Below are 15,351 nucleotides of genomic sequence, written 5' to 3' on the forward strand. Positions count from 1 at the left end.
GGCATGTTTAATGGGCAATTAATGTGAAAATCCAGCAAATGTAAAAAATAACGGGGAGGTTGAGGGCGAGATGCCGTTTGTGTGAAGCGAACAGTGGAGCTGAGTAAATCGACCAGCAAGTTCCAGAGATTCACAACTCGTGGCGCATCTCTCAATCCCCTGAACCTGCTGGTCGATTTGCGCGTTAGTAACGGCGTGCGTGTTAACGCCCCAGTTACTTTTCCAGCAAGATCTCGCCCAACGTCACAGGAGTTCTGCAGTCGGAAAATATTTCAGTATGTGATAAACCCATCATCACTTTTGGGCGGGAGGTTGCACTGCAGCAACTCGCCACGGCTTCCAAATAAATTAGGATCGCTGCGCGAAGTCACAAACCTTCTCCTTCAGCTCGTCCACGCTGCTGCTCTCCAGGACGACTTCTTGGAAGGGCTCCAGCTTCACCTCGGACGGCCTCCACTGCCTGGTCAGCACAGCCAACTGCGACAGGGACTTCATCTTCTCGGGCTCTGAGGCGAAGGCCGAGAAAAACATCAGAAAACTGGGACGGGGCTCGGTTACTGCTCTTTGTAAACTTCTCATTATCACTGCACTGCACGTTACTTCAGTTGCGGAACGCTCGCCGGCATCTCCAACGGAGTCGAAGGGAGATCGGTGCCCCCGCAACTGGCCTCACGATCCACCCCACTTTCACCACCAGCACACTGTGGCCGCAAGTACGTTCCGCCTACTGCACTGCAGCAACTCCCCAAGCTGACTTAGACAGCACCTCCACCACCGAGAAGGACGAGAGCAGCAAGATCATGGGAACGCTGTCACATCCAAGTTCCCCCTCTCAGTCACGCATCCTGACTTGCTCACGTATCGCCGTTCCCTCATCGGTAACTGGGTCAAAACCCTGGAATTCCCTACCCAACAACATCTCGGGAGCACCTTCAGTACAAGCATTGCAGCAGTTGAAGGAGGCGGCCCACCCGAGGGATGGGCAATAAATGGCGGCCTTGCCAGCGACACCCACATCCCAAGAATGAAATTAAAAAATGATTAAAAGCGGCCCCGTTATAACTGACCACGCGAGATGCTGTCACAATTTCCTCACCTGAAGGCTGCATTTAACATTTCAGCACCATGTCAAAAGCAAGCAATATTCTCACTGTCAGGTATTGAAGACCAAGGGGGTCATTCAAATCCAGACCAGAAGCTAAGCACACAAAAAACTAAAGGGCTATTAAATAGCATAATTCTACAGGTGGACACAATTAAAGGGAGGCACTGGCCAACAGAATTACTCTCCAGAGTATCCTAACCCACATTAAGTCCCATTCACTGACCACCCCTGCACTCACTGACCTATAGTGGCTCCTGCTCCCCCAATGCCTGAAGTTAAAATTCTTATGCTTGTGTTTAAACTCCTTCATACCCTCGCCCCTCCCTATCTTTGTAACTTCCTCCAGCAACACCCCCGCCCCACCAACGCTCTGCCTCTGGCCTCTTGTGCACGCCCACCCCACTCCTTTCGCTGCACTATTGGCGGCCATGCCTTCAGCTGTCTCGGCCCTAAGCTCTGGAACGTCCTCCCTAAATCCTTCCACCTCTCTCTCTCTCCTTTCCTTTTAAGAGCCTCTTTAAAACCCACCTCTTTGAACGAACTTTGCGCACCCCTCCTAATATCTCCTCCTTTGGCCCGGCGTCCATCGTCCCCGTGCGTCTCTGTGACGCACAGGGGACTTTTCTTTTCTATGTTAAAAGGTGCCACGTAAATGCAGGTGGTTGTTCCCTCCTCCCCGCAGAGTGACACCACAGTCTCTGGTCAATGCCTTCCTCCTCAGTGCAGCTCAGGTGAAGAGCTGATCGCAACCACAGAGAGCCATTCAGCCCATCTACTTCCTCCTTCCACTGAAGCCTGCAGTTCACCAATTACAGCCACACAAAATAGCTTCTTGAATGACCCCAGAGTTGTTGCCTTCTGTGCCCGACCCAGAGACCATTCCAGGTATTATTCAGTCTTTGTGTGACGCGCTCCCTGACATCAGTCCTGAGCTTGCCTTTTACCAATCAGTACGCACGTCCCAGTGACCTACAAAGGGAACGGAGGAAGCAAGCTTGCATCTTCCCACTAAGTGATCCAATTCACAACACCCGGTCCTCAACTTCTTTTTTTTCCCCAAACATAAAGGAACAAAGTTACATTAGCTTCTTGCCCCCTCCCCCGGCCGTGTACCTCCTGAATCAGAGTGGCCTGGCCCCAAACTGGTGGCAATGCTGCTCTCGGGAGACAGGGAGATGCCTGGGTTCAATGGAATATTCTCCCACACCACATGGCTGACGTCGGGAATTCTCAGAGGTAGGGGTGAACAGAGTTCAGCCATCATTCCCATGTTCCACCACTGTTTCAAATCACTTTAGGCAATCCTCAAATCATTAATTATAGGGAAGACCGAAGCCACAAACTCCGTTGTCTAGCTACCGACTCCGTCCCTCTCCCTGGCCACTGCGAGGTTGAACTAGACTGTTCTCAACCTTGGCGTCCTATTTGACCCCGAGATGAGCTTCCGACCCCAGATCATCTCCGTCACCGGGACCGCCCACTTCCACCTCCGTAACATCGCCCGTCTCCGCCCCTGCCTCAGCTCATCTGCTGCTGATACCCTCATCCCTGCCTTTCTTACTTCCAGACTGGACTATTCCAATGCTCTCCTGGCACCCTCTGTGAACTCGAGCTCATCCTAAACTCTGCTGCCCCCGGACCCTAACTCGCACCAAGTCCCGTTCACCCATTGCCCCTGCGCTCGCTGACCGACATTGGCTCCCGGTCCGGCAATGCCTCAAATTTAAAACTCTCATCCTTGTGTTCAAACCCCTCCATGGCCTCGCCCCTCCCTATCTCTGTAACCTCCTCCAGCCCGACAACCCTCCGAGATCTCTGCGCTCCTCCAATTCTGGCCTCTTGTGCATCCCCGATTTTAATCGCTCCACCATTGGCGGCCGTGCCTTCAGCTGCCTGGGCCCTAAGCTCTGGAATTCCCTCCCTCAACCTCTCCGCCTCTCTCTCCTCCCATAAGACGCTCCTTAAAACCTACCTCTTTGACCAAGCTTTTGGTCATTTGTCCTGATATCTCCTTATGTGGCTCAGCGTCAAATTTTTATCTGATAACTCTCCTGTGAAACGCCTTGGGACGTTTTACTACGTTAAAGACACTATATTAACGCAAGTTAGTGTTGATTAAGAAACATTACCATCAAGTGCTTCGAGGAAAACCTCCCAGTTACTAGAGATGTTGATGTCTTCCTCATAGATGTGATAGTCCAGAAAGATTGTTCCAGGGTTTTTCCAGGTTTTCTTTCTCAGTCTAAACCTGTCAAACATAAGAGATTGTCAGCCAAGGGAAGCCACTTTTTTCTTTAAAAAAAGAGATGTATTGCTTTAATGTATCGATAGTGCAGCAACGTGAAGGCACGCATGAAAAACAGACTAATTAAAAAGTGCTGTGGTTTCATCAGCTCGGTGCTAGGAACATAGGAACAGGAGTCGGCCATTCAGCCCCTCGAGCCCGCTCTGCCATTTGATAAGATCATGGCTGATCTGTGATCTAACTCCATATACCTGCCTTTGGCCCATATCCCTTAATACCTTTGGTTGCCAAAAAGCTATCTATCTCAGATTTAAATTTAGCAATTGAGCTAGTATCAATTGCCGTTTGCGGAAGAGAGTTCCAAACTTCTACCACCCTTTGTGTGTAGAAATGTTTTCTAATCTCGCTCCTGAAAGGTCTGGCTCTAATTTTTAGACTGTGCCCCCTACTCCTAGAATCCCCAACCAGCGGAAATAGTTTCTCTCTATCCACCCTATCCGTTCCCCTTAATATCTTATAAACTTCGATCAGATCACCCCTTAACCTTCGAAACTCCAGAGAATACAACCCCAATTTGTGTAATCTCTCCTCGTAACTTAACCCTTGAAGTCCAGGTATCATTCTAGTAAACCTACGCTGCACTCCCTCCAAGGCCAATATGTCCTTCCGAAGGTGCGGTGCCCAGAACTGCTCACAGTACTCCAGGTGCGGTCTAACCAGGGTTTTGTATAGCTGCAGCATAACTTCTGCCCCCTTGTACTCCAGTCCTCGAGATATAAAGGCCAGCATTCCATCAGCCTTATTGATTATTTTCTGCACCTGTTCATGACACTTCAATGATCTATGTACCTGAACCCCTAAGTCCCTTTGGATATCCACTGTTTTTAACTTTTTACCATTTAGAAAGTACCCTGTTCTATCCTTTTTTGATCCAAAGTGGATGACCTCACATTTGCCTACATTGAATTCCATTTGCCACAGTTTTGCCCATTCACCTAATCGATCAATATCGCTTTGTAATTTTATGTTTTCATCTACACTGCTTACAATGCCACCAATCTTTGTGTCATCGGCATACATAGATATGAGACTTTCTATGCCTTCATCTAAGTAGTTAATAAATATTGTGAATAATTGAGGTCCCAAGACAGATCCCTGCAGGACTCCACTAGTCACGTCCTGCCAATGTGAATACTTACCCATTATCCCTACTCTCTGCCCCTTTCGCTCAGCCAACTTCCTAACCAAGTCCGTACTTTTCCTTCGATTCCATGGGCTTCTATTTTAGCTAACAGTCTCTTATGTGGGACCTTATCAAATGCCTTCCGGAAGTCCATATAAATAACATCCATTGACATTCCCCTGACCACTACTTTAGTCACCTCTTCAAAAAATTCAATCAGGTTTGTCAGGCACGGCCTACCTTTCACAAATCCATGCTGGCTCTCTCTGATTAACTGAAAATTCTCGAGGTGTTCAGTCACCCTATCCTTAATTGTAGACTCCGGCATTTTCCCCACAACAGATGTTAAGCTAACTGGTCTATAATTCCCTGGTTTCCCTCTCTCTCCTTTCTTAAAAAGCGGAGTGACGTGTGCAATTTTCCAATCTAGAAGGACGGTTCCTGAATCCAGAGAACTTTGAAAGATTATAGTTGGGGCATCTGCAATGTGCTCACCTACTTCCTTTAAAACCCTGGGATGGAAACCATCTGGTCCTGGGGATTTGTCACTCTTTAGTGCTGTTATTTTCTTCATTACTGTTGCTTTACTTACGTTAATTTTATTGAGTCCCTGTCCTCGATTCAATATTAGTTTTCTTGGGATTTCTGGCATGCTATCCTCTTTCTATTGTAAATACTGACGCAAAGTAATTATTCAACATGTCCGCCATTTCCCCATTGTCAATGACAATATCCCCACTTTCAGTTTTTAAGGGGCCAACACTGCTCCTGACCACCCTCTTTTTCCTAATATAACTATAAAAGTTCTTCGTATTGGTTTTGATATCCCTTGCTAGTTTCTTTTCATACTCTCTTTTTGTAGCTCTTACTATCTGTTTTGTGATCCTTTGTTGATCTTTGTATCTTTTCCATTCGCCAGGATCTGTGCCATTTTTTGCCTTTTTGTCTGCCCTTTCCTTATGTCTTATACTGTCCCTCACCTCTTTAGTTGTCCATGGCTGTTTTTTTTGGCAAGTAGAGTTCTTGCCCCTCAGGGGTATAAACCGGTTCTGTATCACGTTAAATGTTTCTTTAAACATTTCCCACTGATCATCAGTCGTTTTACCCATTAACAGATTTGCCCAGTTTACAGCGGACAGTCTCTGTCTCATCCCATTGAAGTCGGCCTTGCCCAAGTCTAGAATCTTAGCAGCTGATTCACTTTTTTCCCTTTCAAACACTACATTGAACTCGATCATGTTATGATTGCTATTGGATAGATGTTCATGCAAGTTAAGCTGTTAACTAAATCTGGTTCATTACTCATTACTAAATCTAGTATGGCTTGCCCCCTTGTTGCCTCTGGGACATACTGCAGTAGAAAACTCTACCGGACACACAAGAAATTCACTACCTTTCTGACAGTTGCTAGTCTGCTTTTCTCAATCTATGTGAAGGTTAAAGTCCCCCATTAAGACCACTATGCCTTTCTTACATGCTTGTCTAATCTCTGCATTTGTACAATCTAGCACTTCAGAGCTGCTGCCAGGGATCCTATACACAACTCCCACTATAGTCTTAGATCCTTTCCTATTTCTCAATTCAACCCATAAGGTCTCTGTTGGCTGCTTACCCCTCGTTATATCCTCCTTTATCATTGAAGTGATTTCATCTCTAATCATTAAGGCTACCCCTCCCCCTCTTCCATTTTCCCTATCTCTCCTGTAGACCTTATAACCTGGTATATTTAGTTCCCAATCCTGACCATCCTGCAGCCATGTCTCAGTAATAGCTACCATGTCATTAACCTCCAATTTGAATTTGAACCTGTAGTTCATTTAATTTATTCCTTATACTCCGTGCGTTTGTATATAGAACTCTTAGTTGGGCCACACACCCTAGCCTGTCCTTCAGCTTTGATGCTGGGTTAATCGCTTTATACCTTCTAGTTTTCACTTTATCTGTAGTGCCTAAAGTACACTCTCTTTCTGCTGCTCTACGCTTTTCCCTTTCACTTGTTCTTGAACAACTATTTGTATTGTAAAGTTCCCCTGGGTCCTCCCCTCTCTTGCTGCTTTCAACTTTACTCTCCTCTGACTCCCCGCTCAGGTTCCCACCCCCCTGCCACTCTCGTTTAAACCTTCCCCAACAGCAGTTGCTCTCATTTGATCAATGGCTCCACAGATTCCTGCACTATGGTCATTATGAATTTAGTGGCGTATGATCCTTTTAAGAAAACAAACAGAACTATTTTGTCATAATTCAAACGGGAATTAGATTGCTTGCTTGCGATAAACTTTGTAATTAGGTCAGCCGTGGCTCAGCGGGTAGCAAATCTCGCCTCTGAGTCAGAAGGACGTGGATTCAAATCCCACTCGAGGCTTGACCTCATAATCCAGGCTCACACTCCAGTACTGAGGGAGTGCTGCACTGTCGGGAGGTGCCGTCTTTCAGATGAGATGTTAAACTGAGACCCCATCTGCCCTCTCAGGTGGATGCAAACGATCCCACAGCACTATCTCGAAGAGGAGATGAGGAGTTCTGGCCAATATTTATCCCACTTCCATCACTAAAACAGATTATTTGATCATTATCACCCTGCTGTTGGTGAGATCTTGCTGTGCGCAAATTGGCTGCTGCGTTTCCTACATTACAATAGTGACTACACTCCATTGGCTATAAAGCTCTTTGGGACGTCCTGAGGTTGTGCTAGGCGCGATATAAATTCAAGTCTTTCTTTTTTGCTAATAGTAAACTTTTTATTAGTTTTCCATATGAAAACCTTCACTGCAAGTCCAGGTCACAGACTATGGGAATTCTCCCTTTCACAAACACAGTGTTCTATCTTCTCCGAGGCGCACTTTCTAACTCCGTGTCGCAAGCGGCTCGGAGTGACTAACTGTGAGACTAAAACCTGCCGCTCATCTCGGGAGCTTTGTGTGAGGCGAAACCTGGCCTCCTGCTTGGGAGATGTGCGCTGTTTTTAAACCAGATGTGAATCCGGGGTTGTACTCTGACCTAACCAAAAAGTGGAGCCTGAAAGGGAGAGGGGAAAGAACGAAAATACAAAGTTTGGCAGATCGGTGAACGTAGCACTGATGGTAGGCCACCGCAGGCAGGAGTATTATAATACGGACATACGAACAATGACGGAGAGGCAGGGGCATTATAATACGGACATACGAACAATGACGGAGAGGAAAAATCCTTCTGGTCCATTCAGCCTGTCTCTCACAATTACGATACCTTGTGAATCACAATATATACACTCCCCACCGCACCCGAAGTAATTAATTATTTGTTCCAATCTATTACATGTTCGACAGAGACTGAGATATGAAATTTAGTGACAATTAAAGCGCCACCTTCACATACTGAGGCAGGACTGCACATGCGAACCCTCAAGTTTTATCTCAACATTCAATCAAACTTGCGTTTCTCCACGTTAATGCGGCAATCATTGTGAACGCAGTGAAGCGGGAGGACAGGACCTGCATCTCGTTGCTTTATTACACTCCCAATCTTGGAGTGATACTTTTTAAAATTCAGATTAATTATATCCTTTTTGCTAGTAAAAAATGTTTTAAAAATAGGATAGCATTCTCAATCCAGCCAGTCCTATCAAACCTCTATATTCTCACTCAGGAACAACAGAAGGAATTAAAAGTCATTCGCGTCCAGAACAACTTGGCACTGATAGTCATGCTGGAGTACTAACAGCTCATTTTCATACAAAGTTCAGGCAGTTAAGGATCTAGATGTAAATCAGGCAGATTACGAGGAGGATTACAATATGCTGGAAGAGACAAGGTGGCCTCCTTCTGTGCTGTGACCTCTGTGGCAGAGTGTTAACCACTCTGGAACACAAGTCCCGACAGGCACCCAGCTCCTTTAAATAATTACAACATGGGTTAACCCCAGTTCCTACCTGTCAATGCCGAGATCTAGCCCACACTGCTCCCTCAGCTGAGGCAAGAGCTCTTCCTTTGACTGGCGCACTGTCATGCCTTTAGCAAACACCGCATCGAGCAGAAATTTACAGGGCTGCAATAATAAGAGAACACACGTACAGTATACACACAACAGGCTTTTATGCAGATATTCCGGCTGTGGAATTTCATTGAAGTCTAAAAAAGACGTATTCAGCTGCCCAGGTTTCTTGAGACGAAGTTCTTCAGTTATCGCGAGATATTTACAAGGTCACCAGGTCCATCCAAAAATGCCTTGATGCAACTGAGGAGTCGGATTTTTTTTTGTTATGACTTGGACACGTATCGGCCGTTCCTTCATCGTCACTGGGTCAAAATCCTGGAACTCCCGACCTAACAGCGCTGTGGGAGAACCTTCGCCACACGGACTGCAGCTGCTCACCAACACCTTCTCAAGGGCAACTAGGGGATGGGCAATAAATGCCGGCCTCGCCAGCGACGCCCGCATCCCGAAAGTGAATAATCTTTAAAAAAAAAAATCTGGAGCGAGAGTGGAGATGCTGGAAATGTACAGCCCACCATCCGAACAGGAATCAAAAGTTGACCTCTCACCGAGTCAGAGGGCCCCGGTCTTTGCTCACAATTCCGAGAACGGATACAGACCAGCCGTGATCTAATCGAATGGCGGAACAGGCTCGAGGAGCTGAACGGCGGCCTCCCGTTCCTATGTGACAGATAAGCAGCGAGTTGTTACGATCTGGAATGCGCTCGCTGAAAGGGCGGTGGAAGATGATTTATTGATAACTTTCAAAAGCGAAATGGATAAATACTTGAAGGGGAAAAATTTGTAGGGCGAGGGGGAAAGGGGCCGAGGAGAATGGGGCTAATTGGATAGCTCTTTCAAAGAGCAGGCACAGGCACGATGGGACGAATGGCCTCCTTCTGTGCTGTACGATTCTAATTGTTCTTGGGACATGGGCAACACTGGCAAGGCAGTATTTATTGCCTGTCCCTAGTTATCCTGAGGCACTAAGAGTCAGTCACATATTGTGGAACAGGAGACAATCATTGACAGGTTCCCTTCACTGCAGGCTATCAGTGAACCAGTTGGGTTTTATTTTTTTAAAAACAACAATCCGGCAACTTTTCATGGTCATTTTCTGGGTGCCAGTCCACAAATGACCAGATTCACTGGCGGGATTTAAACACTGCTAGTCCAGTACCAAAACCACGAGGGCCGCCATCCCCCCCCCACTTGCAGTTCATTTGTTACAACAGATGATATTTCCACGCCGTTAATAAACTATGCTCAGTGAGTCAGGGAACCGTTACTGGAAAGGGACTCGCGATTTGCCTCCTCGGTACATGCTCCCACATCTCTTCTGTTTTATTTTGTTATCCAACCGTAAATTAACAACTTTTTGCAGCTGCCTCTCAGCTGGAGAGTCCAGAACTCGGGGGCACAGTCACAGGATAAGGGGTCGGCCATTTAGGACTGAGATGGAGGAGGAATTTCTTCACTCAGAGGGTTGTGAATCTTTGGAATTCTCTACCCCAGAGGGCTGTGGATGCTCAGACGTTGAATGAATTCAAGGCTGAGATGGACAGATTTCTGGACTCGAGGGGAATCAAGGGAACATAGGAGCAGGAGTAGACCATTCAGCCCCTCGTGCCTGCTCCGCCATTTGATAAGATCATGGCTGATCTGTGATCTAACTCCATATACCTGCCTTTGGCCCATATCCCTTAATACCTTTGGTTGCCGAAAAGCTATCCATCTCAGATTTAAATTTAGCAATTGAGCTAGTATCAATTGCCGTTTGCGGAAGAGAGTTCCAAACTTCTACCACCCTTTGTGTGCAGAAATGTTTTCTAATCTCGCTCCTGAAAGGTCTGGCTCTAATTTTTAGACTGTGCCCCCTACTCCTAGAATCCCCGACCAGCGGAAATAGTTTCTCTCTATCCACCCTATCCGTTCCCCTTAATATCTTATAAACTTCGATCAGATCACCCCTTAACCTTCGAAACTCCAGAGAATACAACCCCAATTTGTGTAATCTCTCCTCGTAACTTAACCCTCGAAGTCCGGGATATGGGGATCGGGCAGGAAAGTTGAGTTGAGGGCGAAGATCACCCATGATCTGACTGAATGGCGGAGCAGGCTCGAGGGGCCGTGTGGCCTGCTCCTGCTCCTATTTCTTATGTTGTTATGTTGAAAGGTTGAGAGGTCAAACCTCACTCCAGACACTCGAGCACAAAATCTAGGCTGACACTCCCAGGTGCTTTCACAGATTTACGACCAAATGCAAATTTAACGCCATTCACTCACTGTCGGAGAGAAGAAGTAATATTTCTTACCTCTGGGTCGTTCACCAACAGTTGGTACACTTTAACACGATATTCCCCTTTCCGTAGAGCTCGTCCAAGTCGAATAGTTATCTATAGATTTTTTTAAAAAAATGATACTTCATTAATCTCAACTTGATATTTATATATATATATTATAACTCTTGAATAAAAATTATTATGCAGCTAATGTTTGCATCCAGCTAAACTGATATAACTGGCTGCTGCCAAGAAGTGGGACAAGTGAGGGGGGGGGCCTGATGGTCTTTTCTTGTCCTCAGTGTGGAACTGAACGTATGTAATTCCGCACAATACTTCTCCGTACGTAAACGTTAGGGGGAACTGTCATTTCGGAAACGTATCCAGAATATTCCTTCGTCGCACCCTCTGGGAGATAGAAAACCCCTATCCCAAAGGCGTAATCCGCACTTTGGTCCTAATAATCGTTACGTAGTAATATACCAGTGGGGGGGGGGTGGAAAGATAAATCTTCCGTTTCAGCTGATTATTCTCCGGGCAACTTCCTGCCGAGTCCTCACCCCTCCTCATCTCTAAAACTCCTCCAACCCTCCCAGGTCTCGGCGCTCCTCCAATTCCGGCCTCTTGCGTATCCCCCGATTTCCTCCGCCCCGCCATTGGCGGCCGTGCCTTCGGCTGCCCAGGCCCCGAGCTCTGGAATTCCCTCCCTAAACTTCTCCGCCTCGGTCTCCTCAAAACCTACTTCTTTGACCGAGCTTTTGGTCACCTGTCCTAATATCTCCTTATGTGGCTCGGTGTCCAAATTTTATTTGGTAATTCTGCTCCTGTGAAGTATCCTGGGATGTTTGACAATGTTAAAGGCGCTATATAAATGCATGTTGTTGAATGAGGTTGGATGGGCAGAAGTTTTATCTTTCTTAGCGGGTGAGTGGCCTGTGGAACAGCATTCCACATCGTCGTCGTCACTGGGTCAAAATCCTGGAACTCCCTTCCTAACAGCACCGTGGGAGAACCTTCACCACACGGACTGCAGCGGCTCAAGAAGGCGGCTCACCACCACCTTCTCAAGGGGCAATTAGGGATGGGCAATAAATGCCGGCCTCGCCAGCGACGCCCACATCCCATGAACAAATTTTTTTTAAAATTCCGGAGGTGGTAACAAGAACATAAGTAGTAGGAGCAGGAGTAGGCCATACGGCCCCTCGGGCCTGCTCCGCCATTCAATCAGATCGTGGCTGATCTTCGCCCTCAATTCCACTATCCCACCTGATCCCCATATCCCTTGATTCCCCAAGAGTCCAAAAACCTATTGCTCTCAGCCTTGAATATACTCAATGACTCAGCATTCACAGCATTTTGGGGCAGAGAATTCCAAACATTCACCCTGAGTGAAGAAATTCCTCCTCATCTCAGTCTTAAACGGCTGACCCCTTATCCTGAGACTATGCCCCCGAGTTCCAGACTCTCCAGCCAGGGAAAACAACCTCTCAGCATCTACCCTGGCAAGCCCCCTCAGAATCTAATATGTTTCAATGAGATCACCTCTCATTCTTCTAAACTCCAGAGAGCATCGGCCCATTCTACTCAACCTCTCCCCGGAAGACAACCCTCTCATCCCAGGAATCAATCCAGTGAACCTTCATTGCACCGCCTCTAAAGCAAGTATATCCTTCTTTAGGTAAGGAGACCAAAACTGTACACAGTACTCCAGGTGTGGTCTCACCAAAGCCCTGTACACTTGTAGCAAGTCTTCCTTACTCTTGTACTGCAACCCTCTTACAATAAAGGCCAACATGTCATTTGCCTTCCTAATTGCCTGCTGTACCTGCATGTTAACTTTCTGCGTTTCTTGTACGAGGACACCCAAATCCCTCTGAACACCAACATTTAATAGTTGCTCAACGTTTTAAAAAAAGGTAGCAAGGACCAGCGACTCCTTCAAGGTGTTGGCTGCACTTTTGGAATAGTATGAAAATATGACAGAAGGAAAGAGAGGATTTTGATAATCATCGGTGGGGGTTGGGACCTCCTGGAGCATCCTGATTGCCTTTGTGGGGTCAGAACAGAGGTTACCGGAATCGGCTACGGGTCTCTGACTTCTTGTCTTTCGGGGTTGGGAAGGGAGGTGTGAAGGGTGGGGGACAAGGGGTCGGTGCCTGTATGAAATGGAGGAAGTGCTTATGGGCCAAGGTGGCTTTTTCTCAGCCTGTGCACATAATCTAACATAATAGGCAACGTCAGCTAGTGTCTCCAAGTTGTAAACCAAGCTACACACATTCTTTTGATACCAGCACCACTGCCTGCGATGTAAAGTGACTGCTTTCCGTTAATGAATACAGTTACGTTGCAGAAACAATGGGGTATTAAAAAGGGATGGAAATTCATAATAAAAAGTAGACATTGCCCAGTTTTAGTTGGTATCAAATCTTTAACCATTTAAAAAAATGGAGCGACACCGTTGCCATGTTTTAAGATGAAGGCAGAAATGAGTTTACGCCATTGCATGAATTCATCTGCACAACCATTCTCTGCATTCCTGGCTTTATGCCGAATGCTGCATATAGAACCATAGAAAAGATTCAGCACGGAAGGGGGCCATTCGGCCCATCGTGTCCGCACTGGCTCGAAGAACAACCAGGTGCCCATTCTAATCCCACCTTCCAGCACCCGGTCCGTAGCCCTGCAGCTTACAGCACTTTAGGTGCAGGTCCAGGTACATTTGAAAGGAGTTGAGGGTCCCTGCCTCTACCTCCAACTCGGGCAGCGAATTCCATACACCCACCACCCTCTGGGTAAAAAAGATTTTCCTCATGTCCCCTCTAATCCTTCCGCCAATCAGCTTAAATCTACATCCTCTAGTTCTTGAACTCTCCACTAGGGGAAACAGGTACTTCCTGTCTGCTCTATCTGGGCCCCTCATAATTTTGTACACCTCAATCAAGTCCCCCCTCAGCCTCCTCTGCTCCAAGGAAAACAACCCCAGCCGATCCAATCTCTCTTTGGAGCTGCAATTTTCAAGCCCTGGCAACATTCTTGTAAATCTTCTCTGCACTCTCTCCAGAGCAATTACGTCCTTCCTGTAATGTGGTGACCAGAACTGCGCACAATACTCCAGTTGTGGCCTTACCAGCGTTTTATACAGTTCCATCATTACATCCGTGCTTTTGTATTCTATACCTCGGCTAATAACGGAGAGCATTCCGTATGCCTTCTTCACAACCTTATCCACCTGTACTGCCACCTTCAGGGACCTGTGCACATGCACTCCAAGGTCTCTCACTTCCTCTACCCCTCTCAATATATTCCCGTTTACTGCGTATTCCCTTTTACTGTTTGCCCTCCCTAAGTGCATTACCTCACATTTCTCCGGGTGATCTCCATTTGTCATTTTTCCGCCCACTCTACCAACCCATTGATATCTTCTTGGAGTCTACAGCTATCCTCTTCACTATCAACTACATGGCCAATTTTTGTGTCGTCTGCAAATTTGCCAATCATACCCCCTACATTCAAGTCCAAATCATTAATATACACCACAAACAGCAAGGGACTCAACACTGAGCCCTGTGGCACACCACTGGAAACAGATTTCCATTCGCAAAGACATCCATCGACTTTTACCCTTTGTTTCCTGTTACTGAGCCAATTTTGGATCCGATTCACCACATTTCCCTGTATCCCATGGGCTTTTACCTTTCTGACTAGTCTGCCAAATGCCTTACTAAAATCCATGTAGACAACATCCACCGCACTACCCTCATCAATCCTCCTCATCACTTCGTCAAAGAATTCAATCAGATTTGTAAGACATGACCTTCCCTGAACAAATCCATGCTGACTATCCCTGATTTAAACCATGCCTTTCCAAGTGACAGTTTATCCTATCTCTCAGTATTAATTCTAATAGTTTGCCCACCACCGAGGTAAGACTGACCGGCCTATAATTGTTTGGTCTTTCCCTCGTACCCTTTTTAAACAATGGTACTACGTTTTCAGTCTTCCAGTCCTCCGGTACCTCCCCTGTAGCTAGTGAGGATTGGAAAATGATCCTCAGAGCATCCGCTATTTCCTCCCTGGCTTCCATCAATAGCCTAGGAAACAATCCATCCGGTCCTGGTGACTTATCAACTTTCAAGGATTCCAGCCCCTCTAGTACTTCCTCTCTCGTTATGTTTACTTTATCCAATATTTCACACCTCTCCTCTTTAACTACTGCGTCCGGATCATCCCTTTCCTTTGTGAATACGGAGACAAAATATTCATTTAAAACCCTACCCACATCCTCTGCTTCTACACACAAGTTACCCTTATCATCCCTGATAGGTCCCACCTTTTCCTTAGCTATCCTCTTGATCTTAATGTACTGATAAAACATCTTTGGGTTTTCTTTAATCTTGCTAGCTAATAATTTTTCATGCCCTCTCTTTGCTTTCCTTATTTCTTTTTTACGTCATCCCTGTACTTTCTATACTCCTCTAGGCTTTCTGCAGTATTTAGTTTTCTGTGACAGTCATAAGCTTTCTTTTTCTGCTTTATCTTGCCCCGTACACTTCTAGACAACCAGGGGGCTCTAAATTTGGCAGTG

The 15,351-nt window shown here is 46.4% G+C and overlaps 1 protein-coding gene across 4 annotated transcripts in view; it reads right to left on the minus strand.

Annotated features, from left to right (window-relative positions):
- The window catches only part of usp47 (ubiquitin specific peptidase 47), a 226,770-nt gene that overhangs the window by 9,943 nt on the left and 201,476 nt on the right, over positions 1-15,351 (minus strand). For all 4 annotated transcript variants that reach the window (XM_067994252.1, XM_067994250.1, XM_067994249.1 and 1 more), the window contains 4 exons: positions 10,800-10,880; positions 8,441-8,556; positions 3,235-3,353; positions 376-506 (listed from right to left, as the gene is read on the minus strand). In XM_067994252.1, the coding sequence (XP_067850353.1) occupies positions 376-506; positions 3,235-3,353; positions 8,441-8,556; positions 10,800-10,880 (447 nt within the window). The remainder of the gene's footprint in view (positions 1-375; positions 507-3,234; positions 3,354-8,440; positions 8,557-10,799; positions 10,881-15,351) is intronic.

This window comes from Heptranchias perlo, chromosome 12 (genome assembly GCF_035084215.1).
Source record: "Heptranchias perlo isolate sHepPer1 chromosome 12, sHepPer1.hap1, whole genome shotgun sequence".
Taxonomy (NCBI): domain Eukaryota; kingdom Metazoa; phylum Chordata; class Chondrichthyes; order Hexanchiformes; family Hexanchidae; genus Heptranchias; species Heptranchias perlo.